The 26,857-nt window shown below is 47.0% G+C and overlaps 1 protein-coding gene across 1 annotated transcript in view; it reads left to right on the top strand.

Moving 5' to 3' along the window:
* Nucleotides 1–5,872: 5,872 nt before the first annotated feature.
* AKNA (AT-hook transcription factor) overlaps nucleotides 5,873–26,857 on the top strand; it is a 61,164-nt gene continuing 40,179 nt past the window's right edge. The window contains exons 1-6 of the mRNA XM_084821029.1: nucleotides 5,873–6,099; nucleotides 14,813–15,338; nucleotides 17,346–18,550; nucleotides 20,727–20,801; nucleotides 24,980–25,136; nucleotides 26,400–26,572. Coding sequence (XP_084677155.1) covers nucleotides 15,029–15,338; nucleotides 17,346–18,550; nucleotides 20,727–20,801; nucleotides 24,980–25,136; nucleotides 26,400–26,572 — 1,920 coding nt within the window. The 5' untranslated portion in view covers nucleotides 5,873–6,099; nucleotides 14,813–15,028. The remainder of the gene's footprint in view (nucleotides 6,100–14,812; nucleotides 15,339–17,345; nucleotides 18,551–20,726; nucleotides 20,802–24,979; nucleotides 25,137–26,399; nucleotides 26,573–26,857) is intronic.

The raw sequence follows: 26,857 nt of genomic DNA, 5'->3' as shown, positions 1-26,857 counted from the left end.
AGCATTGCAATAAGCAAGCTAGCCATTCAAGAGGTTGGATTTCCCCGAACATGAGAAATTGATTTTGACCTGTCGTGCCACTTTTATGGGTACCTTTAATTTTATTTCTTCAGTTATTTACAACACTTGCATACCGCTCTGCATCGAAACAGATTCCGGGGCAGTGAACAACAAAAAGATGAAATGATAAAAAGATAAAAAAGATGAAACACGATGTTAGAATTATTCCTTAAAAAAACAGTGCCAATAAAACCGAGGCTGGTCAACCAAGGAAGGCTTCCTAGAAAAGAGCAGTTTTCAGGAGGCGCCGAAAACAACCCAGTGTTGGCACCTACCTGACCTCCAGAGGCAGGGAGTTCCACAGGAAGGGGGCCACCACACCAAAGGCTCTTCTCTGGGTGGACTCCAGTTGGGCCATAGGTCCATGTGGAACCACCAGGAGCATGCCCTCTGATGACCTCAGTGATCGGGCAGGTTGATAGGGGAGAAGGTGCTTTCTATGGTATCCTGTTCCCAAGTTGTTTAGGGCTTTATACACTAGGACCAAAACCTTAAACCTGGCCCGACAGCTAATAAAAAACCTGACTGAGTATGCCTAGGACTTGGACGTTTGGTTATTATTTATTTACAACATTTATATACCGCTCCCCATCTAAAACAGATTCCTGAGCAGTGAACATAAGAGTTAATAAAGAAGATCAAAGATGAAAACACCATATTAAAATGATTAAAAACAGAATGTCAATAAAAACTGTGGCTGATCATTGAAGAAAGGCTTCCTGGAACAGAACAGTTTCCAGGAGGCGCTGGGAGCAACACAGTGTTTGTGCCTGCCTGACCTCCAGGGGCAGGGAACTCCAAAGAAAGGGGGCCACCACACTGAAGGCTCTTCTCCAGTTGGACTTCAGTCGGGCCATGGGTCCGTGTGGAACCACTAGGAGCATGTCCTCTGATGATCTCAGTGACTGGGCTGGTTGGTAAGGGAGAAAGCGCTCTCTTGGGTTATGCAGCTTTTGGCCTGTTATGCAGCTTTTAATCTCTTGTGTTGGAGAAATCTGACCTGTTGGATTTAGGAAAGTAGGAACCAGCCTTATCTAGACTCAGGCTACTGGTCCATCTAACTCAATATTGTTTACACTGACTGGCAGTGTCTCTCCAGGGTGTCAGAAAGCCCTGCCTGGAGAGGCCAGGGATTGAGGATGGAATCTCCCGCATGGAAAACAAGTGTGTGCTCTGCCATTGAGCGATTTCCTTTCGCCTCAAGATAAAGTAAGATTCCAGTCCTCAAGATTCCGGATACAGGGCTGAACTAAATAGAAACATAGCAGACTGCCTTATACTGAGTCACACCATTGGTCTATCTAGCTTAGCATCGTTTACATTGACCGGAAGCGGCTCTCCAGAATTTCGAGCTGAGGTCTTTCCGCTGGAGATGCTAGGGATTAAATTTGGGACCTTCTGCCTGCAAAGCAGGTGCTTTGCCACTGAGCTATGGCTCTTGCATGTAGGTAGTCCCCCCACCCCACCACCAAATTCACAGGTGGCAAAAATGGGGGATGAAGCATTTTGTTGATTTTTCAGGGTGTGTGATTTTTTTTTAATTGTTTTGCAACATTTGGTGCGGGGATGTTTACCATTGGTGGCAGGCAATGGTTTCTTGTCCCATCCCCTTTCTTGCAGGTACCACAAAGAGCCCTGCTGGTACCACCGAAGGCAGCAGCAAAAAGTTAAAAAAAAGTAGAACAGGGGAGGAAGAGAAGCTGTTGCAGTTGGCCCAGAACAGTGAGCCTTGCTTCTGAGTAAACATGCGTAAGATTGTTCCGTAAGCATGATTCAGCCGCCTGCAAACCTTCCAAGAGTAGCTTTAAAAAAATCTAGGAGGCAGATTTGAAGACAAGTTATCAGCATTAGTGAGTGGAAATTTTTGGTTTTGCATGTGTCTTATTTCTTAATATTAGCTCTGCTGCTTCATAGATGGGGCAGACCACGGCTGCAACCGGAGAAGTTGTAAACGGAGAGAGGGAGAGGTCAGCTGCCTCTCTGAGCAGAACAAAATATGGTGGGGGCGAGCTCCTGCAGAAAGACATCAAAATAGGCCTCTCATTGGCACAGAGTCACCTCTTCTCAAAGGCTACTGTGATTCAAGCAGCCGGAGAAAAGAGTACAAGAAAAGCTACACGCTTGGGGCTTGAAGAAGGACAAAAAGGGCAAGTAAAGAGGGACACAGCAAAGGTTTGTAAAGTTAGGTGCAATGTGGAGAAAGTGTCTGGAGCTGTTTTGGGGAGCCTGGGGCCCTCCAGCTATTGTTGAACACCCACTTCCATCAGCTGTAGCCAAGCATGGCCAGTGATCAAGGCTGATGGGAGTTGTTGTCGACGATGGTCATTGTTGTCCAACCATATCTGGAGGGTCACAGGTTTCCCATCCCTGGGCTAGAGAGACCACTAGAGCAGAACTAGAACCACTGGGTGGAAATGGCGAGGAAACAGATTTTGGCTAAATAGTAGGAGAAACATCCTAAGGTCAAGAGTGGTTTGGTAGTGGAGCAGACTGTCCGGGAAAGTAGTGGGCTGTCCTTCACTGGAGGTAGTTAAGCAGAGGCTAATCAGTCATCTATCAGGGATGCTGTAGCTGCATTGCAGATCCTGCACTCAGCAAAGGTTGGTCTAGATGACCTTTGTGGGACCTTCCATCTCTATGATTCCAAGTTTCCCTTCCTTTCTCATAATCCTAGAACTTGGGGTCTGGCCAATGAAATGGATGGGTGGTAGATGCAGGACAGACAAAAGAAAGGAGCGCTTTTCATAAGGCGGGATGAACCTAGGGGAATCGCTGTCACAAGATGTGGTGATGGCCGCTGGCTTAGGCAGTTTTAAAGGGGAATGGACAAAATCATGGAGAAGAGGTATATCGATGTGTCTTAGCCATGGTGGCTAAACGGAGCCTCCATGTTTAGAAGAAGTCTGCCTGAATACCAGCTGCAGGGATGTTTCAGAATGGGAGGGAAGCTATGTGGAAAGCCTGCTGCCCTCTTCTTCTGCTTGTGGGCTCTCCATTGGGGCATCTGGCTGGCCTCTGTGAAGAACAGGTGAACTCCAGCAAAGTAGTGAGATCTCCTTGCAGGGGAAACAGTTACCTGTTGGGTTTCTGCCTGTCATACAGCTTTCAAAGGCACAGAAACTCTGCCTGAAGAAACAGTGGCATCCCTCCCTTATACTAGACTTTTTCCTAGTCTTTAACCAATCGTTATGTTCACGATTACAGTAATTGAAGAATGCTGAAAAGGCAATTATTGTAGCTCTTGGACCTTAAAAGCTGTGGTGTGCAGGTGGCAACCAAAGGCCCCAGTCCAGCCCACCTATGGCCAAATGTGCCCTCCCGGATCAGGAAAATCCTGTCCGGCGTTCTGCTTCCAAGATACCTTAGGAAGCTCACAAGCAAAGTGGGACGGCATCAGGGCCCTCCCCCCCATTTTTCCCCAGCAACTGATACTGAAAGATATACTGCTTTTGCACATGGATGCTTCATGTGGCTAATAACCCTGGATAAACTTCTCGAATATGTCTCTTTCTATTAAAAACAAAAAAAGGGGGGGGGGTTACTGCTGTCATCTCCCCTAACCTGGAACCCTTTTCTACAATCTCAGATGCAAATGCACTCTGTTCATACTCTGACATACTTGCTTCACAAGACTGCAGAACTGAGCTGCAAATTCTAGGGCTGAGCCCTGTCACAGGTTAAGCCTTGCATGGGAGAGGTGTGAGTGAGGCCATCCAGGAGGCATTTGGATGAGCCATCCTTTTGGCATCTCAAGGTTCCTCTCTCTGAGGGCCATTTACCAAATCCTGCTTGTGCTGCGGTCATATTGCTGGCTGTCCCTATTCAGGAACGGCCAAATCCTCCCATGCCCAGCCTACAGGTCGACGCTAAGTCCCAGGGTTGTGCCTATGTCACCGCTCCACTGAAGTGCAGAATAATCACGGAATCCAACTTCAGAACCTCGGCATTCTTCTTCATTTCTTTTTTTTAAAAGGCAAGTTTCTAGACCTTATCATTTTGGAGATACATTCAGAAGTGTTTGTGCCGTGCCTGCCATAACCAAAAGCAATAGCTGAATCAGTCAGTGGCTGATGCAGGGGAAGGCAGGGAACTTAGGTGCCTTGACAGACTCCCTTTTCGGAAAGAGCAAAAACAAAACCAACCCCAACAACAAACTACATCCAATAGTAAATACTGCAAGAAAACATTTTGCATAATAAGAGACATTTTTGATGTTGGCTTGATTCATGCAGGCTGCACAACGATGCTCTTCTGATTGCCGGAGCTTGGCTTACTTTGGCAAAGGGCTTCTGACTGTTGAACCAACACCAGTAGCTGTCTCTGGAACCAATATTTGATGTGCCACAATGAACAGGTGATCATGTTGACCTCCATGCCACTAAACGTTTTTCATGCTGTGTTCTGCAACTTAGTGCTCTCCAGATATGGACTACTGCAGCTCTTATCAGCCCCAACTAGCGTGGCCAATGGTCAGAGGTGATGAGATTTGTAGTCCAAAACATCTGTAACTGCACCAGGTCAGGGAAGGGTCAGTCGGTGGCTGGCCGCCTAGGGCGCTGGGTGGTTGAGTAAGGATTTGAACTTGGATCTCCCTGGCCTTTGTCCAATGCTCTAACCACTGCACCACACTATTTGTACCTTCACACAGACGTTTGACTGAGTTCTCCTCTTCCACCGCCTTGGAGACAGCCAAAAGCAATGAGACATTGATGGAGAGGTTTTCTGTGTGAAAGTCCCTGGAGATGAACGGAAACAGAGTCTCTCTTTAAAAGAGTCTTCGAGTGCGATGATATGCATGTTTATACAGAAAAAGTCCTACAACTCCCAGCATCCCCCAGCCAGCATGGTTTGTAGGGTTTTTTTTCTGTCTAAAAGGATCGCACCCTTTATGCATAGTACTTAGAGCTGTGCCGAACATTTCTCCCACATTTTTTTCGACCATTCTCATTCAGTTTGGTAGGAAAGAAATTGCTCTCAAAAAGCGATTCAAAGGTTAAGAAATTTTGGAGAAATTCTCATGGTTGGGTTTGGGGGTTTTGAGCTTACTTTACTTATGAGGTGGCCATGGAGCTTAATTTACTTATGAGGTGGCCATGGAGTGTACAGAGATTCATTGTACAATAATCTCTGTGGCAACCTGTAGCCTCCTCAGCTTCCCGTACTTCAATTAAAGCCATCCTGAGGAAGACGGCATGAGGCGATTCCTCCCATGGGGCTTTTTCAGATCAGGAAGTGCAGGTGGCCTGGGAGGCTGCAGAGCGATGGAAAGATGTGCGATGGAGAGAGAAAACACACACAGCCCCCTCGGCCCCCTCGCAGGGATTCGGTAAGCTCAAAAACAAAAAACCAACAGAATAAAAATAAAAATTCCGCTTCAGAAAAGTGGAAGCCTCGATATAGCTGATGCTGCTGCCACCTACAAAAGCAGTGCAATAAACCAAAAGACCCCAGGAAAAAAAGAAAGAAGCTGTGCTACTACAACCCCTGTCAATACTGAGCCGTCTCCGTGAGAAACTGTCGGAGAATTTCTCCTGCCCTCGGAGAAATCCGGTGAAATTGTCTCCTCAGTTTCTCTGCCCACAAATAGGCTGGAGAATTTTGAGAGGCCGTTTGCGCACAGCTCTAGCATAGGTATGCCTCTTTAGAAACTCTTGCTTCTGAGCCCTCGATGGGCTGAATGGTTTGGAACAGGCACACATGCGAACAAACAATACCCAAGAAGATCTCGGAGGGGGGGGGCATGTCTGTCTGTCTGTCTCTCTTTAAAAGAGCTTCCTGCTTCTGCTTTTGAGAGACACCAGAGGCGGAAATGTGGGGGAAGAGAGAGGAGAGAGAGACACCCACGGTCTCTTTTGCTTCTGACAGCACAGCCGCTGAAGAGTTTGAGAGAAGCTGGGCTGGAAGCAGACTTCGTAGTGTTAGGGGGGAAAGTCGTCTGTGATGGGAGCTTTCAGGGCTCTGTGGTCCCAGAAGCAGCGAAGGAAAGGTTTCTACAATTGCCTCGTATCTGGGTGTTTCTGCTTGGTTCCTCACCAGCGAGTAAGTCGCTCTGTCTGTCCTCCCAGCCTTTTACTGGCTTTGCTTATTTCGTTTCTGCCTTTTCTCCAAGGAGCGTAAGGTTGAGTTCTCCTCCTCCCTCCACTGCTGCCGTATTTTATCCTCACGACAACCCTGTAAGGTAAATTGGGGAGGGGGGAGGAGACAGAGAGAGTGTATGTCTCATCGGCCCACAATCATCCAGAGAACTTGATAGCTACATTGGGGTTGAAACCTGTCCTTGACCCAGTCTTCCTCCCCCTGGTGCCCTCCAGATGTTTTGGACTTCAAATGGCCTTCATCCCACACTCCATCTCCTACACCACACTGTCTCATTTCCTAATCGTTTCTCGGGTGTCCGGTTGGGCGAGGGCCCACTCAGATATCGGAGTCCTTTCTGCAGAGCTGACGTGCTTGTGGTTTTGCTACGATGCTTTCAGAGCTGGTTCTGCGACACAAGAAAGGGAAGCAGCCGCGAGAAGGGCCCTACAGAGGAAGGGAAGGCAGTATGTGCAAAATGGTCCTGGAAGAGCTTTAAAAAAAGACTGGATGGGTTGCTGGAGGTGGCAAGCAACCTGCTGAGACCTTGTTCCCCTGTCAGGTTCTTGTGAATTTTAGTTTCTAGGCAGCCCTGCCCAGGGGATTCATAGTTGGTAACGTTAAAAATGGTGCACGCACGATAATACTTTGAATTTATAGGTGTAGCTTTTGCGCATTCAAGAGGCATACGTGATCAGAGGGCCTATTCGCACATTACGTGGCAGCAGATCCAAGTTTGCCTCTGTAAACAGAAGAGAATACCACATCCACCCCTCATGCCCTGGCAAATGTACCTGTATGGCACATGTACCTGCTGCATTTAGCCCTTGCACACTGGATTCATACATGCAATATTTGGTGTGTATACTTTTAAACGCATTACATGAAATGGATGGATTGATCACACTGATATCCTGCCTTTTCTCCTCCTCAAGGAACCCAAGGCAGTGCACATAATCCTCCCTCTCTCCGTTTTATCCTCACAACAAACCTGTGAGGTAGGTTGGGCTGAGAAGTCTGTGACTGGCCCACAGTCACCCAGTGAGCTAAGTGGGGGGTTAGAACCCGGGTTCCCCGACTCCTAGTCCAACACTCTAGCCACTACACCACACTGGCTCTCAAATGTATTTATTTATTTATTTATTTGTTTGTTTATTTATTTATTTAATTTCTATACTGCCCAATAGCCGAAGCTCTCTGGGCGGTTTACAACCCATTGTGAAAAATGTACCCATTGTGAAAAGCAGATGGGTGGGGAGGTTGATTCGGATTGGGATCGTGGTGGAGGCAAAGGCTTAAAGCCCATCTCCCCCCATGCCACAGTCTCTATCTGGCTCCCCCCTGCCCCCTGTTTCCACGCTGGCAGTTTTAAAAAATCAGACGCTCAGTGCCAAACATGTGACTGACATCACATCTAGTTTGGGCCTTACATCACATCTAGTGTGCAAAGGACTGCAGCCAGAGCAATGGTGTGTGACGTGTATTAAATGCTTTTGAATCTATTGAGTGTTACTATTTCATTCCCTTAGAAGAAATGGACAAATGGGGCTTAGACATATTAAGACTCAGAAGTTCAAAACAAGTAAACAGGATCTTCTTAATCTAGAAGTCCTTTCATATATGTTAGGTATGAATGAGTGTGCAACTCACATGTGTGACCCTCACAGAGTTGTATTAAGGTAGACATGTTGGCTTCCTGGCCAAACACGTGTGTGCTCTCATTGCATGTGATTATACCCACAAGAGCTCCATGTGAATTTCTTCACATTATTTATTGCTGCAAAGGAATTTTGAAGCGTGTGGCTGGGATAGGATACAGTGGAATTTACTTAGGAGTAAGCATGTATGTAGGCTTGGGCTCCTTGTCACTTTTATACTGCTGCACATTCTGGCTGAACAATCTATATTTACCTCTTCAGGTCTGCCTGAGAATTTTAGTAAATATTGACTTGCAGTTGAACTCTTTCAGTGCTTATGTGATCAGTCTTCATTAATGTGCAGAGGAGCTGAACTCTTATTCGCAAATAATTCTGGTCTGGTTTTTAGTTTCTTGTTTTTGTGCTCAGCTCTTGAAAAGACTGTCTCACACTGACATTTAAATAGTCGTGAATAGAGCAATTAACTGCTAAAAATATTAACTTGCAGTTGAACTCTTGCAAAGCTTATGTGGCCAAGTTTCATTAATGTTCAGAGGAGCTAAACTTTTATTTGCACAGTGCTCTGTTTTGGGTTTTGTGCTCAGCTCTTGCAAAGATTGTCTTCCACTGATATTTAAGAAGCATCAGTGGAGCAATTAAAATGATCCTAATCAGAAAGGAAACAAACCTAACCCCAAAGTGGGTGGGAGAATGTAGGTCAATGTTGTTAGCTGTAATTTATCCACAGAAGTTAAGTTGAATCTCCATTTCTATTTTCCGTATGCTAAGACAGAATGATAAGACAGAAGAGAGAATGTTCAACGTTCCCCTTAGCATTTTCATGAATTAACTCTCTTGCTTTAAGTTATTACATGTGTTCATTCAGCATGCCAGAAGTCTGTCCAGGCCTGCCTTGCCGAGCTGTTGTTTGCCAAGCCATTGGTTAGAACAGTGCCTGAATGTTCTTCCGTTATATCCAGTGCCAGGCATTTTGAGTTTCCCAAATCCAGTAGATTTTTCTTGCTGCAAATTCTGTCAGTGTGGATTTTAATCTGCAATTAAAGCTTTAGTTGTTCCTTTTCTGCCTTTCACTTCCCTGTCCTGGATTGGCTGTCCCCTTCTTAAAATACCCAGTGAGGTCTTGTTTGCAGCCATAGAATGGTTTTGAGTGGCTCTGTTAGGTTTTATTTTAGCTCGAGGTTGCCACGGTGATAGGAGGGACCGCACAAGATGTCGCTGGGGATGCGAAAGAGATTATGGTACTAGATCCGACCTACTCCAGGTAGCATTCTAAAATTTACATGAAGGAACTAAGATGAGGGGGATACAGAGTCACTGTACCTGGCATTCTTTTTCTGCCTGGTGTTGTTTACGCTGTCTACCACCGCTCCAACGAATAGATTCACATTATCTTTTAGGATTCTGGAGTCTCGGCAGCAAAGGTAACATAAAGGTAGGAGAGAAATCAGTTTCTTTAATGGTTGTGTTCAGGTGTAGGATGACTCCCAGAAAACAGGATCTGATGTGAGCACCTGGGAGGGGGGATCTTCAGAAATCTTGTGATTTCTGCAACAGGCTGCTGCTTTTAACATCACAGCAGTTTGTTGAAATTCCTGCCTGCCCAGTACAAATATCCACTTAAGGATACAACAGGGTGTTTGCCATAATTCAGAATAATTTATGAGATGGAAAATCTGGCATTATGATAATCCGCTCTGGCCTTCCCCAACCTGGTGCCCTCCAAATGTTTTGGACTACAGCTCCCATCAGCACCAGCCTGCATGGCCAATTTCAGGCATGATGGGAGTTATAGTCCAAAATATCTGGGGAGCACCAGGTCGCAGAAGGCTGATCCACACTTCCTCTAATACACACACATGAGTGCACACATTTCTCGCTCTTATGGAGGCAAAGGCAGGCTCAAAATTTTGCAGGCCACGCTTGCTGAATCGTCAGGAGCTGGAGCAGAGGGTGGACAAGATTTTGCGGTGGTTGAGAATGGAGCTTCAGAGCCCTGATAGCTCCTTGCTTCTGTCTGTGATGGGTGATAAAAAATCTAGTTTTTTTGTACAGGCTTCAGAATTTGACTGTGGGGAATTTGGGTTCCTTGGTTGCAAAATTGTATTTGTTCAGGCTATGGAGAAAGGGGGTGCATTGTATAGTACCATTATTATTATTATTATTATTATTATTATTATTATTCTCCTCCTCCTCCTCTTGGGAGGGGTGGGGGTGACTTGTGAGGGGTGGGGCTTTAGGGAACATAAAGGGAAGGCAGCGTGCAGGATTACCAGAGCTGAGGTGACACTAGGGATGTCAGAGAAATCCACAGTGGAACCAAATGAGTTCAGATTTTTATGAATCCAACCTGCTGTTTCTGCAGCAGGCTGACGTTTTCCCTGTCAGGCGGATCCCGTGGACTTGCAGACCATTTTTCTAACCTTTGGGAATTTTGTGCTCATTTTGTCATAGAAAAATAGGCAAAAATATCCCTGCTGAAAATGTGCCTTTCCCCCATATGGCAAAGTGTGAAAATGCACATTTTGGGGGGATTTGCTCATTTGGGGGATTTGCGCATTTTTGCATGCGCAAATTTGCGCAAGTGCAAATTTGCGTGAAGTCGGAAACTAAAAAAAAATCTGATTTTTTCGATGGGCGGATGACGGAATGAAAGGTGCCTAACAATCCATGAAACACAGATGGAACGGATTTCACAGAATCTATACATCCCGAGGTGACACTGAGGCAGGGTGTGTGTGCTGCATAAAGAAGAGTTGCACAGGAGAGAGAAATGCAGTACATGCAGTATTATATTGAGAGCACTGAACACACAAGATGACAGTTTCTTAAAAGCCTCCTTGGGCGATGGGGCAAGAGAAAGAAAACAATAGCGAATAATGGAGGGTGAGCGTTAATGGATCCTTCTCAGCCAAGCTAGACTGAAACAGCCCCAGCAGCTGAAAGAGGAACCCAGCAAGGGTGGATGTCTGTCTTACTTTACAGAGGACAGTCCTATATTTGAAGAACTATTAGATGTAGGGAGGGGGAGTTCACACTAAGCACTTTCGAAGCAATGTGCAAACCGAAAGTCAGTTATTCTCTGAAATTCATACTTCTCTGGATATTGCAGTGGAGTTCTCCCATCCTCAAAAATGTGTATGTTAGGGGGAAACGCACACAAAATGCATATATTTGTGAACAGAACATTACAAATGCACTGTAACAGGAAAATTGCTTGCAAAAGATGTGTATATTAGTCAAAACTGTATACAAAAATGCATGTTTTAAGAGTAACACATGCAAAAATGCTTATGAATTTTCACGCACATTTTTAAAAAATAATCTCAGCGTTTGGGACAAACTGAATTTAAGATTAAGAAAATGAGAAACCAAAGCGGTCAGTTTTGTCCACCCCTAGAGAGAGGACAGTTCTCTATTTGAGAAGGTTCTACTGTTAAAAGCAGCCTAAAAATAAGTTTAGATGGACAGATAGATTGGAAGGGTTGTCTGTGCAAATTCGGTTTAAAGATAAAGAACCTCAAGAAAGGAGATACATATTTGCATCTTTACATATATAAATTAGCATATGTAAATGTTATGCAAAGTGGTGTCCTCACTTCCTCATTTTTTGGTGAGTTGCGTTGCCCTTATTTTTTGGTGAGTTGCGTTGCCCCTATTTGCGTTGCCCTTATTTTCGCTGTAGTCTACGTAAATCTTTTACTAGACGTGCCAAAAGAAGGAACGCAAATGGCGGTCCCCATGGGAGCTGCCATTTGCGTACGCGCTTTTTTTTTTTCAAAGTCACCCATGATAGGCTACGTGACGATTTACATAGCCTATCATGGCTGACTTTGGAAATCTAGCCGCGATAGGCTACGTAAATCGTTACGTAGCCTATCATGGGTGTGTGTGTGTGTTTTTGTTTTGCCTTTTTTTTTTGCGGCCGGGTAGACGGGGCGCTTCTACCTGGCCTGAATTTCGCTGGCGAGGGATGGGGCGCCTCCCCCCCGGCCTGAATTTCGGCCGGGCGAGGCAGGGCGCCTCCCCCCCTCGCCTGAACTTTGGGGGGAGAACCGAAGCGCCTCCCCCCCACCGCGAAGCAAGCTTCGAGGACTGGTAAGGGACTTTCGTCCATCCCTAGTTAGGAGAGAGTTTAGGTAGGAAGCGCTTGGGGGATTTGTTTTTCTTTTTTGCCTCAGGTGCCAAAATAACCTGGCTGGCCTTGGGTGCTATGCACCTTGACTTAGAGATGTGGGTTCCATGTCCTCCTCTTCCACCCAGAACTAGCCCAGGATATTTTCCTGCCTGAGATGGAGGACAAAATGGCTCCCCGCACCCCACTTCAGATTCCATGAACAGAATCTAGACTGGAAGTTGAAATTTGCTTGAAGATTGGTGATGGAACAGTGTCCTCTACCACACCTGAGGCCAGCATAGGGGGTGCAGGGCACAGACAGCTCTGTTCTCTAACATCTCCCTGTCACTGTGCGTCCCACAGCATCTGCTGTCTGAAGCAACCGCCTCACTCTGCCTAATGGTAGGGCTGGCCCTGCCTCTGCCTGCCAAATGTCTGGTGCCAGCCATATCCTCTTCCCTAAGCTCAGGGTGAGCTGGAAACCCTAAAAGGCCAAGCACAACCCCATTTGAGTGGACAGAGTCCCTTGTGGGGTCTTGAGGCCCCATCCGCATCTGTCTGAGTGTCATGTGAGGTAGAGAATTGCCCCTGAAGATTGGAGGTCCAGATTCAACACACGCACATAGCCCATTTCGCTGAAGCAACCTCATTGAGAGAACCCAGTAACAGCCCACATGCCTTCAGTCTATGCCCATGACATGGCTTTTGATCAGATTTCATCTGCACCCTTAGATTACACCCAAGTTTTTTGCTGTTGGCATGCATGGGAGCTCATGGTCCCCAACCTGGCGCCCTTCAGATGTGTTAGACTAAAACATCCATCATCCCCAGCCAGCATGGCCAATGGATGATGGGAGTTGTAGCCAACACATCTGGAGGGGGCCCATTTAGGGGAGGCTGTTAATAGTCCGAGTGTGTGTATGCACTAGAAGGGAAGATTTGCAGCAGAGGAAGACGGAAGGGCCCTTAACCATCTCTGGGGACCCTCACCAGTGCCCAATCCTGCCGCCCGCTGATGTGCAGAAGCCCAGACCCAGGTTCAATTAATGCAGTTGTTGTTTTTAATGGACTGTGTGAGTGACGCTTTTGAGTTATTGCCTTGCTTGCTAGCTCTGGAATCAATGGGATTTCTTTCTCTGCTGGAATAAATGGAATCTCTTCCTGAGGCTGGAGAGGAGACACTGTTCTGTTTTCCACTGCTGCTCACTTAACCCACGGTAAATGGCACAGCCTGAGACGGGAATGTCTGTGTGTCTCCAGCTGTACGGGGGGGGGGGGGCAGAAGAGCTGGGGGGGCTGCAGAGAAGGGAGTGGGATCCATTGTACAAACTGCTCTCAGCTGTGGGTGACGTCAGTCGGTGTTCACTGCTTCTTTGAGTTTGAATGAGTTGATTTATGACATTTGTATCCGAAGAACCTCCGGGCACCATACATAAAGTTTCTCCTCCCCCTGCCTTAATTTTCTGCTCACAACAGCCCTGCGAGGTAGGTTAGGCTAACACTGATGACTGTCAGCTCACCCAGTGAGCTTCTGGCTGAGTGGGGATTTGAACCCGGGTCTCCCAGGCCTTAGGCCAATGCTCTACAGTGCCCTACAGATGTTTGAACTATGATTCCCATAAGCCCCAGCCAGCAGAGCTAATGATCAGAGAGCTTTGGCTATGGGGCAGTATAGAATCATAGAATAGTAGGGTTGGAAGGGGCCCACAAGGCCATCGAGTCCAACCCCCCGTATAGAAGTATAATAAATGGGATGAATGAATGAATTCTGCAATATGTGAAGAAGTCCATCCTTTTGTCTCTCCTCAATCTACTACCTGCTAATTTCAATGAGAAAGATGTTTGAACTATGATTCCCACCAGCCCCAGCCAGCATGGCTAATGGTCAGGGACTGTGGGAGTTGCACTCCAAAGCATCTGGGGGACTTATTCTCCTACAATCTGGTAGTGCTGCCTTTTTAAAGTTCCCCTGATCGTCTATTTTATTCTCTCTGGTCGGGGAAAAGCCTCACATCTCTCATGCCTCTAATGTAGAGAAAGCAGTAAAGGAGTGACCCAATCAAATTTATAGCAGGGTCAGGGGGAATGGAGAAAGTGTGGTTAGTCATTACAGTATCGGACTAGGTATGGATAAATCTTTCCATTTCAGTTTCCATTTCTCTCAGTTTCTCATTTTTCCCATTTTAAGTCCGTTTCATCCCATTTCTGCATCACTTCGCAATTTTTTTTGTCTACATAAATATTTGTCAATATTTTCATGCATGTTTCTCCTAGTATTTGCATTTTTGTATGCGGTTTTGCCCAATGTACACATTTTCTTTGCAATCAGTTTTCCTCCATAGGGTGCACTTCTGTACATTGTTCTCACTAACCTGAGCATTTTTGTGCACACGTTTCCCTAATGGACACATTTTTGTGTGTGCACTTTTTGACTGGAGAACTGCATTGCACAATTCGGAAAAGTGCAAACATCAAAGCAGAACTGCATTTCGAATCACATACTGGTTTGGGAAGATTTGCAGTGCGAATCTGCGAATTGGGGAAGTTTGCCTTAAAAAGCAAAGTGGACAAATTCCTCTCCCATCCCTACATCAGGTTGAGAGTAACACCATCAGGTTCTCCAAGGTAAAGTTACAATTCAGGGAGCGTTACCAGCAAATTTGGTCCATCTCGTCCCCTGCTTTGTCCCAATTCTGTCTCTAGAAGGCAGTCTAGGCTACTGTCCCTCTGGATGATGGGCTGTTGGAGCGTATGTCCCAGGCTGCTTTAAGACTTTGCAACCTCTCTCTTTTGAGAAATGTCACTTTTGAATGAAAGTGGTGAAGTGGGATTCTGCTCTGAGAATTGCCTGAGCCAACTTTTCCGACTGCCATTAAATCTCTCTCTTGCCTTTTTCCCTTCTCAGCCTGGGGGCAGGATGTGTGGAGGAACTGAATAAAGCCTGAATCTGACCTATTTTCCCAAGGCACAAACCTCCCCTCTTCGAGCCCTCCCTCCAGCTTCTTGGCAGAAGCCACGATGAAAAGGCGCAAGTGAGGCTCTCCCCCTGCCCTGCTTTTGCCCCGGGAAGTTATTCTGCCACGCTGCACCGCATCAGTCCACTTGCCAGGGACGGCAGGCGATGGCTGGCGCAGCTGGCGATGGTTTGGAATGGCAGCGGCAGCCCCAACAGGAGGAGGAGGCAGAAGAGGAAGATGAGCTTGAGGGATGTGTGGACCGGAATGGAGCCCTGGACTTGTGTCGTTTTGCAGGGAATATGGATCGGTGGGACATCTCTTCCTCCTCCCACGACATCTTGGAGGATGCTGGACTGCTGGAAGAGCTGAAGGACTATCAGGACCCTTTGGCAGAAGACCAACAGGGCTTTGACCTCAGTGAGCTTCAAGATTTTGAATGCACAGGGAAAGCTGACCCTCTTAGTCCCCCACCCGGTGAGTAGCCCAGGGGATCTGGGTGATAGTTTCCCAGGAGTGTTTCTTGCATGAACCTCACTCAACTGAGTGCAGGCTGTGTGATGGACGAATGGGATTCTGAGCAACAGTACCTCCTAGGCAGAGCTGTGTGTATGCTGGAATGCCTCAAAAGCACAGAAAAGCACAGGATTTAGCTTCCCGAGAATTTCTGCTTGTGTTTGTTTGCAAAACAAAAGCACGTTTCTAGCCCTTAAAGCTAAGAAGATCTGCTTAAAATATACGGGCCAGAGAGGTGGCTGGATAAGGTTTTCAGTGGTTGTGGGTGGAGCTTCATGGTATTCACCCCTCCTGTGACCATCAACGCTGGACTGAGTCATGTAAAATGGGAGTGCTTTATGCACATTTTCTCAATTTGCTAAATTTATACAGACGTCAGAAATTCAGCTGCAACTGGTCTGGAATTTGGATTGCCTGCATGCAGAGGGACATGATAGATGTATGTTTATAAACACTGTTCCCCCCTCCCTCTCCCACAATGATAGAACTCAGGGTCCATCCAGTGAAGCTTATGGGCAGGAGGTTCAGGAACAGACAACTGGCAAATACATCTTTGCCCAATATGGAATTAACCTATATGGAATTAACCTATAGAACTTGCGTCCCCATGATCCAGGGAATTAACTGACTTAGGTGGCTTTAAAGGGGGAATTAGGCCACCCATTATCCACGAATTTGTGTCTCAGTATCCACTAGCTGTGGCTAAATGGAGCCTCCACATTCAGGGGCAGTATGCCTTGGAATACCAGTTGCTAGAGGCAACACGGAGAAGGGCTATTGCCTTCCTGCCCTCCCTGGGGGCTTTCCAGAAGTAGCTGGTTGGCCACTGTGGGAGGGTAACCTTGTTAACAACCTTGCGGCCCTATTTTGGACCATCCAAAGTTTCCGAACTGTCTCCTAAGGCAGCCCCACATTGCAGTAATCCAGACAAGAGGTTACCAGAGCATGGATAACTGTAGCCAAGCTATCTCTGTCCAGATAGGATGTAGTTGGTATATCAGCCTAAGCCGATAAAAGGTGCTCTGTGCCATGGAGTCCTCCTGTGCCTCGAGTGACAGCTCTGGATCCAAGAGCACCCCTAAACTATGAACCTGATATTTTAGGGGGAGTGCAGCCCCCTCCAGAACAGGTTGAACACCGCTTAGCCAAGCAGACAAACCACCCAGGAAGACTCCCTGCTAATCAAAAGTCCTCAACTCTGCAAGTCCTGGCTGTGCTACATCACTCCTCCTGAGTGTGATGCAATTCTTCTTGCCAGCCCCATGGTTATGCAGGCAACTGGCTGCCCAGGCAGCTGTGCACACATTGTAGTACATTCAGTAAGTAACCGTCATTCACTTGTGGTTGCCCCCGCCCCCTGGCAATATGCACAGCAGCACCTTTGAGATATAATTCTGAAAGAGTCCCACCTCAGCTCCAAGCTTGCAGTCATATAGAAGACAATATATACAACTTTGCTTAATGAGGAAGGATTTGAAGTCCTTCCCTAGATTTTGACCAAGCTGTGTTACCTTAGATGGGACGACTTCAAATTCCATGTGTTTTAGTCTGGGTGTTATGCTGGCTTTGAACTGAATGTAATATTTTAAAGTCTATAAGGATGCAATCCTATGCATGTTTAGACAGAAAAAAAAGCCCTACAACTCCCAGCATGGCTGGCTGGGGAATGCTGGGAGTTGTCAGACTTTTTTCTGTCTAAACATGCATAGGATTGTGCCCTAAGTTGCTTTGAGCTACATCTGGGGTAGGCAACCTGGTGTCCTCCATATGTTTTGGACTACAGCACCCATCCACCCCAGCCAGTATGGCCAATGGACAGGCATTATGGAAGGTGTAGTCGAAGACATCTGGAGGTCACCAGCTTGCCTACCCATGACCTGTATGATAAAATCAATGTGGGATGTGAATCAATGAAGTATTTATAAGGAGGATGCGATAAAGCCCTTGTTTCCCCCCCATAACACCTAGAGGATGATGGAAGTCTGGAGGACCTAGGTCCAGTTTCCCACTGGCACCATCACGGAGACCAGCAGCTGGGCATCCTGGAAGATGGCGTCAACCGAGGCAGCTCTGAGGGCTTAGAGAAGCAAGAAGGGACGTGGGATGCTGGCAGTGATGCAGAGACCTACCCTGAGCTTTCATACGAGGGCCAGTATGGTTCGGAGTTTAGCGCCAGTCCGGAGGCATTGAAAGATCCCCTTGTTTTATATAAATGCAGCAAATCGTACAGCTTTACCTCAGACGGTGGGGAGGAGGAGTTATCGGAGCACTCCAACCTCAGCCCATCTCCCTCCAGGCCTCCTCCAGAGTGCACCCGCTTGAAAATTGATGTCTTTGACACTCGGAGCTTGTGCAGTGACAGCCAAGAGTTTCCCGATGAAACAGAGCTCACTTCGACCTCAGGAAGAAGCCCAGAGAGTCACCTGCTCAGTTCTCCAGCAGGTTCCACGCAGTGGAGCTGTAGCCCCTTGGACCGCCTGTCCCAAGATTTTCTTCAGAATTCACCCAGCATTGATGCTGAGACCTTCCCAGAATCCTCCCGGGAAGAGAACCTGGGCCAACCCGTGCCAGCTGTTCTCAAAGGGGGCACTGCTGGCACAGCCCGAACAACCCCGTGTTCTCCTTTAACCACGGCTAAGCCCAAGGAGAGACTTCTGAATTCAAACGGGGTGACGGAGATGCCTCACACCCTGAGGCAGCCCGAGAGGGCGCGGGCGTTGAAAGCAGATGTGCCTCGTGGGCTCCCGTCCAAATTCAGCAGGCAGTCAAGATCTCTGAGCCCCCAGCGGACCACAACCCGGAAAAGGGCGGGAGGGCCTGGTTCGCGTGGATCTGTCCAAGCGAGACATTTGAGCCCGGTCACAAGTGACGCCACGCAGTACGGCCGAGGGCAGCTCAACTACCCGCTACCAGATCTGTCCAAAGTGGAACCTCGAGTCAGATTCCCCAGGGACCCCCAAAGCTACCATCCGCCCCGGGGAAGGACTCCCCCTGCCAGATCCAAAGATTCTGGGAAGCCGGTGATCTTCAAGTCTCCGGCCGAGATAGTCCGCGAGGTGTTGCTGAGCAGCGGGGAAGGCTCCTCCACAAAATGCTCAGCTCCCACTGTCTCTGTGATTCCTGAGGAACTGAAATCCCCGAGGCAAGCCACAGAGCTCGTACATCAGCTTCAGGTAAGGTCTTCAGTGTGTATCGTGACATTTCTGAAGCCACGCAGTGACCTAATTTCTCACTGAGCCCAAGAAAGAAAGAATCGACTCAGGATGCTGGACGACGTTTTATTAGTAAAAAAAGCCCGACACATTTCAGCCTCTTTTTTTATATACGTATAAGGCCTTCTTCAAGGGGTTATAAAAACATCTGCAGAGATACTTATTACAAAATGTCTCCTGCTGTAATTTGCTGGTGATCTTCTCAGATAGCGAGCGAGGAAATAAGTCAGGGGGTTGCATGATTGCAACTATTAGATGCTTCTCCATAAAAATTTCCCAGCATATAGACAGTTATCATGTGGGGGAGAAGATTCTTCTCCCTGATGTGCTAGCTTTCAATGTGGAGGGATTTTTTTAAAATGGTATGGAAGAGTATTCTGTTGTGTGAGCCATCTGCCATCTAAAGTGGATCATAGATGTGAATTTGTCACCATGGCGAGATCTAGGCCACCATGTTGGTAACTAAAAAGCTAGCTGGTGTATACACAGTAATCCAAACTCCTGTGTTCTGCACCAACAAAAAGGATCCCGCAACCTGTACAAATGATGCAAATCATGCCAATTTGCTTTTATTTTGCATAATTTTATTGTGCATCAGGGGCAAAGGGTGATGCATGGCGATCGAGCCATGCCCTGAAAATCTTTCTTATGCATGCACACATACCTCACATACACGGTTTCATTTGGCAAAGCCCATGTGCTTCCAGGCCTATTTCACAATCATGAGGTCTAGAAACGTACTCTCTTTTTAAAGCAAGTCAGAGAGAGAGAGAATGAAAAGGAGAGATTCTGTGATCAGAATACACACAGGTAGGCTTGAAGTCTTCCTCAGCTATCTATCTGGCTCCCAGGGTTTCTGTAAACCTCACTATCATCACACCTAGAAACTTGTATTTTTAAAAAACAAATACAGTTGGAGGTTCTCAGGCTGTTGGATGCTGTGCTCACCTGGTGTTGCTAGTCATGGGAATAGAAAATAAGAGCATCAGAAGAGCCGTGCTGGATCAGACCAAGGGTCCATCTAGTCTAGCATTCTGTTCACGCAGTGGCCAACCAGCTGTCGACCAGGAACCCACAAGCAGGACACGAGTGCAACAGCACCCTCCCACCCATGTTCCCCAGCAACTGCTGTACATAGGCTCACTGTCTCTGGTACTGGAGGTGGCACATAGCCATCAAGACTGGTAGCCATTGACAGCCTTCTCCTCCAGGAATTTGTCCAACCCCCTTTGAAAGCCATCCAAATCTGTGGCCATCGCTACATCCTGTCGTCGCGAATTCCATAGTTTAACTATGCGCTGTGTGAAGAAGGACTTCCATTGATCTATCCTGAATCTTCATGGGATGACTCTGGGTTCTAGTATTTTGAGAGAGGGAGAAAAATGTCCCCCTATCCACGTTCTCCACACCATGCATAATTTTGTAGACCTCTATCATGTCTCCCGTTACCCTCCTTTTTCCAAGCTAAACAGTCCCAGCTGTTGTAACCTTCTCTCACAGGGGAGATGCTCCAGCCCCTTGAACATTTTAGTTGCCCTTTTCTGCACTTTTTCCAGCTCTACAATACCTTTTTTTAGGTGTGGTGCCCAGAACTGTGCACCAAGTATTCCAAGTGTGGTTGCACCATAGGGCAGTATGATACTGGCAATTTTATTCTCAGTTCCTTTTCTCTTCATGACTGGAACAGAGACTTTGATATATGTGTGTTTGGCTTTATGTTCTTAGAGGCAGTGGAGGAGTTCTGCCTAGTTCTGACTGAAACCTGGAGCGGATTTACTGCCCCCCCACAACATCGGAGCCATCAGTCTTCAGTGCTTGAGGGACAGATCTGTGTCAACAGCTACTGGCCTTGATAGCAGAATGGAACAGCTATGTCCAGTAGCAGCATACCTCTTCACTCGCAGATGCTGGGAACAAATAACAGGGAAGGCTGCTTACTTTGTGCCCTGCCTGTCGGCTTTCTGGCTGGCTGCTGTGGGAAACATGATGGTAGACTAGATGGTGTGATCCAGAAGGGCTTTTTGTGTGTTCGTATCATTACCCAGCTGGCAGTGGGGATGGCTACAATTCTCAATGGACAAATAAGAATCTAATGTATGTCATCATTCCCCTTCCCGCTTTGTCTCCTTTTTTTCAGGAGGACTACCACAAGCTGCTGACAAAGTATGCCGAAGCTGAGAATACCATTGACCGGCTACGCCTGGGTGCAAAGGTAGGACGCTTCTGGGGTGGCTGAGCACTTTCTTCTGGTGTATTGTCCTCTCTGCTTCTGATGCATTGTGGGTGGATTGTCTCTGGCATGGACAGCTCTTGGCCGTGTGTGCTCAGGTGGCCTTTGGGGAGGGTGCCATCCTAAATGTCACAGCTCAGCGATGGAGCACGTGCTTTGCATGTAGAAAGTCACAGGTTTGACCCCTGCTGGTTGGAGCAGACCAGGGCTGGGCAGATGCGAAGCTTGCTGGAACCCTGAGAGACACCTACCAGAGCCAGGTACAAAAAAGAGGTCCTGGCAGGTGGGCAAACGCTAAGCCAAAGCGGCACCCGCAGGCACCGAAAGAAGCTTTTAATTTTTCCCATTGTCTTAGGATTTGTATGAAATGCATACAGCTTTCTAGCAATTATATATGAGCCTCAACAAAAGTGGACCAAATATCCCCACAAGTATCCATTTTAAGGTGGTGTCTCTCACCGAGCTCCCATTTTACGTAAAAAGAGCAGCTCGGTCTTCTTCGTAAATCCCCGTTTACACAAATGGCAGCCGTAAAGTAGCCGTTTATGTAAGATTACAGGCATAAATGGACCATTTACTCCTGCAATCGTGCATAAATGGCCCTTTTACAGCCTCCATTTGCATAAATGGCACTTTACGAAATGTCTATGTGAATTTTTATGTAAAATGGCAGTCTGGTGGACCAGCAGGGACCTCTGTGCTTGCCCAGCTCAATGTGTGCCAAGTTGGGCAAGCCCGGTAGTCCATGGACTGGAGTCCAGGAGACCAAGTGGTGTGGGGACGCCACCCTGCTCTCAGACTCCTGCAACATCCCTAGCCAATATGCCACCCTTTCAGGTATTGAAAGCGTTGTAAGGTCGTCAATCCATTGCATTATAGGAGGTGAGCGTTTATCCTTCCCATTTTGTAATAGCAATCTTTTAGCTCTCAAAAAGGTGCAGAGAATCCATTTACCCTGACCGTTTGTTAATTTCCATGGAGCAGGTAAATAATTTAAAAGAGCGTGTACATCAGTGAATATCAAAAGACTGTTCCAGTACAACATTTATCCATGTAATAACCTCCACCCAAAAAGAAACAACTACAGGTCATTGCCAAAACGTATGTTCAATAGAAGCATTAGCTGTACTGCACTGCCAGCAATTAGCTGAATTAGAAAATCCTTTATGAAAGAGACGTTGTGGTGTCCAACAGACACAAAACAGAACTTTTTGCTGAATAAGATGCAGCCCAAGATCTATAGAGGCGAAAGGGAGATGCCAAAGCAGCGACCCACTGATTAGGCAATCGGTGGTGGTGCCCAGAGCAGTTTCTCAAATTCCCAAGTGTGCCCATGAATCTGAAAAGGTTGGGGATCCCTGCACTAAGCATTAAGGAACGGGGTGCCTCTGAGCACATGTTGAAGCCCAGGAGTTTGTGATCAGTACCAGAACCAAGCTCACAAGACCCTTCACATAAACATCTATCCTAGTTTCCCCCCAAGTGTTTTTCAGCAACCTAATTTAATAAGGCAAAAAAGTATTTAGGGTTGCTATTGTTAGACAAGTGGGAGTCAGAAATTCTTGACGATCTACTACGAATTCCCCAGAGATTGTCAAATAGATCCCGACCTCCCTTCTGTCCTGCTATAGAGTAGACCATACTAGGTTAGATGGACCACTGCTCTGTCTCATCATTTCAGATGTGCATAAGCCTAGCCTAAGGCATAGAGGCATTGTGGTGTAGTGGTTAGAGCAGGGGTGGAGAACTTGTGGCCCTCCAGATGTTGTTTGACTACAGTTACACCATCCCTTACCGCTGACTGTGGTTGATGGGAGTAGGAGTAATGACATCTGGAGTCTCCCCATTCCTGGGTTAGCGTGTCAGGGAGACTCTGGTACAGATCTTGCTCTGCTGTGAAGCTCACTGGATGAGTGACCATGGGTCAGCCACTCTCTCTCAGCCTGAACAGGGCTGTTGTGAGGATAAAAGGACATAAACGTGTATGCCACCTTGAGCATTTCGGAAGGTCGGGAATAAAAGTATAATGAATAATAAACAATACTTCTTAAGGAGACAGCTGACCTGTATCGGGGCTGTACCATTTCAGACTCACATGATGCAATTCTCCCCTGTACAAAAATTAAAAAAAAATCCCTACACAATACAACAATGGAACCAATTGCCTGGGGAGGTGGTGGGCTCTCCCACACTGGAGGCATTCAAGATGAGGCTGGACAGCCACCTGTCAGAGATGCTCTGACTTGGATTCCTGCACTGAGCAGGGGGTTGGACTCGCTGGTCTCATAGGCCCCTTCCAACCCTACGATTCTATGATTCTATGCACATGCTCAGAGGAACCTAATCATTCCTTCAAAAGCTCCCAGGGATGACAGCAGCTTTTTTTATTTACTTAAAACATTGATATGCTGTTTACTATTCGAAAGGAAAGCACAAAGCTGTTCACAGAGCTTTTGAAAACAACAATTCTGGGACTGATTTCTGCCTCCTGATTAAGCCAGAGCAAGGGACATCTCAGCTCTGCGCAGCTCCAGCCCTACTATTAGGCAGAGTGGGGCAACCAGCTGAGTGAGCAGATGCTGGGGGGAGGGGTGGCAGCAGCAGCCACTCCCAGATGTTCCTATCCTCCTGAACTGGAATTGGTGATGCTTGGTTGTTGCTAACCTGGGTTGGCTGGCTCTTGCCGAGTTGCTTTCTCCCAGCATGTTGAGAAAGCCCCTGCCTGAGTGAGCAGGCAGAAAGGCAGCTAGGTCCAAGCCATGCGCTCCAGCAAGTCATCATGCATGCAGATGGTTTGCTCTGCTTGTGTAGGGATGTATGGAGTGTGTGAAATCCATTCCATCTGTGTTTCGCGGATTGTCAGGCGCCTTTCATTCCGTCCTCGGCCCATCACCAAAATCAGATTTTTTTTCGTTTCTGAATTTGCACAAATTCGCACATGCAGAAACGCACAAGTTCCCCCAAATGCGCATTTTCATGCTTTACCCTATGTGGGAAATGTGCATTTTTGGCTGGGGTTTTTAATTTTGCGTATTTTTCTATGACGGAATTTGCGCAAAATTCACAGAGGTCAGAAAACCAGTCCGCAAGCCTCCCGACAGGGGAAAAGCTGATCCGCTGCAGAATCTGTGGGTCAGATTCATAAAAATCCAAACTCATTTGCTTCCGTTGCGGATTTCACCGACATCCCTGTGCTCTTGTGTCCCATGCTGCTGCTGCTTCACAGCATCTTTCTCGGTGAGTAACAAGCAGGCTCCAGGCAGAGCTGAGCGCGAACAGCATTAAGGCATTGGAGGCAGGGCCGGTGTTAAGGTTGTGCCTGGCCAGGCACCTGCCCAGGGTCCACACCCCGGCAGAAGGCCCATGGACAAGAGCCCCCGGACCTGCTCCTCCTCTCCACCCTGGCACCCTGTTTGTTCCCTTGCCCCTCGCTGTGGCCCCGACAACAGAGGTGGTGAGAATGGAGGAGGAGGAGATGCCATGGCCTGCATGCTCACTGGCTCTCTGCCTGGCCAGTCAGCAGGTGGTCTCAATGATGAGGAAGAGGAGGAGGACTGGGTACCAATGCGGGTGAGAAGGTAGATTGAGCGGAGGGGGGAGGTTTGTTGTGCTGTCCTGCCCAAGGACCCTCCAAAACCTGGAACCAGAACTGGTTGGAGGACAGAGCTGAGTGTGCCATGCAGCATGTCCTATATGACGCCCCCCCCCGCCACCCCACAAGCAAGCCGGCTGCCCTCGGGTACAGTGGAAGATAGAGCCCCAGTGCCCCAACACTAATGTCTGAGTAAAGACAAGATCAGCCTCAGATGGCCTTCTCTCTGTCCCATCAGCCAGGACAGCTAGGCTCATGAGGACAAGGGAGAGGGCCTTCTCTGTGGTGGCCCCCACTCTGTGGAACTCCCTCCCTAGGGAACTCTGCCATGCCCCCTCTTTAATGAGCTTCCACCATGCATTAAAAACATGGTTGTTCAGGTAGGCCTTTGGGGTGGGTTAAGGTATTTTTGGAAATCTGATGTTTTTAGTGTAGTATTTTATTGTTTTAAATTCTTTTTTTGTACATCACCCAGAATGGCTGGGTGACCAGCCAGATGGACGATTAATACAATTAATTAATTAATTAATAATATTAAACGTCATCTTGCATTCTGTCTGCCTCTCAGGTGCGTCTGTACTCTGACCCTCCGAAGCCCAGCCATGGGGTACAGATGGGGACGGTAACTCAGGCTTCCAAGGTCATAACCTTTAGCATCCCTCAAGTACGGTCAGTGAAGGTCTCAGGAAGGCCCGGCCCAGCAGTGGATGCTGTTCGGAATCCAGGTAGGTCTAAGAGATCTACACACCATCCTCCTTCCTATCTTCTTAAGCAGCAACATTGTTTTCTAGGACATTCATTTAAGGAAAGACGATAAGGTTTGGGTGAGTAATTTATTGGCTGGATCTCAAACGTCAATCAGTAAAATATCGCAGCTCCCTCCCTACCACCCCCCCACCCCCCAAATGCCATCACATGATGAATGGTTTAGGGAGGGGAATTGGTGTATTTATTATTTCTTTATTTTATTTTTATTTATCACTTGTACATGTGGCACCTGTAAAGCAGGTTCAATAGGTGTCACACAATCATTTTAAAATAAAGCAATAATGCAATCAAATGCAAACGAAGATCGAAAAGTTCAGCAATACAAAACCAACATGATACAAATACAGATGCAAATACAAAAGCCCAACCTGGTAAAAATGCAATGCAAAGTTGGTAAAATATGGTAAAACAATGAGGAGCTGAAACCAGGCCTGGGAATAAAATGGGAGATAAAACTGCCAACATGTCATAGGGCTTACCGTTATGTCAAAATTGTTGGCAATTTTGAAATTGTGAGATCGTCAGGACAATGCATTATTATTGCATGAAAATTAAAATGGCTTTAATTTGACATTCCCCAGAGAATTTGGGTTAGTGGGCAACTAACAAACACAAAAAATAAATCATTCAGTATTGGTGGGGATGGGGCAGGAATGCAGTACTTGCAGTTCAAGATTTCCAAAGTATACATTTAGAAATCTTGTCGATTTGATAATAACGTCGGTTAGTCATTGTAGGTTTTAAAAATGAATTATTTGCTCTTTCAGCGAAGTATTAATGACTCCTTCATATTTTGTTTTCCTTAGCTTGTGTGCTATTTTTGTATCCGTCATTCCAATGTACTTCATGTTAAGTGGTGGGAAAAGAGAAAATAAAACCAAACAACCCCATGAAGACTGAGCATGCTCAGCGGGCAAGAAATGCTGACGGATGGTTGGGGAGAAAAAGGGAAAACAGGGAATGGAGTGGAGTGTTCTCGAAAAGCACATGACTGGCTGGAACCCTGTACAGGAGCACTCCACACTGCAAGCGTTTGTTCCAGGTTCCACTTGTCTCTTCTAAATGCAAGTGATCTGGAACTGGCTCCGTGATCCCATACAAAGGAAATCTCTCTGTTTTCCCCCCTGAGCAGCTCACCTGGAGAAGATCTTACTAGTTTTAGTGATCCCAGTTCATAGATAACAAGGGTTTTGTTTGTTTGTTGTCTGCTTTAATTTCAGGACTTCCTGGACAGCAGGCAACGACCTCCACCTTTCACGATTCCACAGGTGCTGGCATTCCCAAAGCAGATGGAGTTTCTGGAGCAGATGGCGTCACCTCTGCAGAAAAACCCTTCTTGGGAGATGAGTTGACACAGATGTTGGCTGCCCAAACAAGGAAATTTCAGGTTCAGGCAAGTTGGAGCCAGCAACCAATGGGGAATGGAGGTGGTGCGAAAGAATTGAATCCCCCTCAAATTGGGAGAGCGGGGTACAAGTTCAGCAGGGAATTCCCATTTAGGGTGGCATCTGGTGGAGCTTATCCCACAGTTAATCTGTAACAACTCAAGCCACCCCAATAAAAAAAATTGCATTAGTCTTTAAGTTACCATGCAACTTAAAAAAAAATTCAGGTGGAAAATAGCTCAGTCTATGCATCATACAGAATAAGGTTTCAGAGTTCTAGACTGCTTTAGCCT

This window comes from Heloderma suspectum, chromosome 14, assembly GCF_057233095.1.
Source record: "Heloderma suspectum isolate Gila_16-S chromosome 14, 16-S_ref, whole genome shotgun sequence".
NCBI lineage: Eukaryota > Metazoa > Chordata > Lepidosauria > Squamata > Helodermatidae > Heloderma > Heloderma suspectum.
This window is presented reverse-complemented; position numbering and strand designations above follow the sequence as displayed.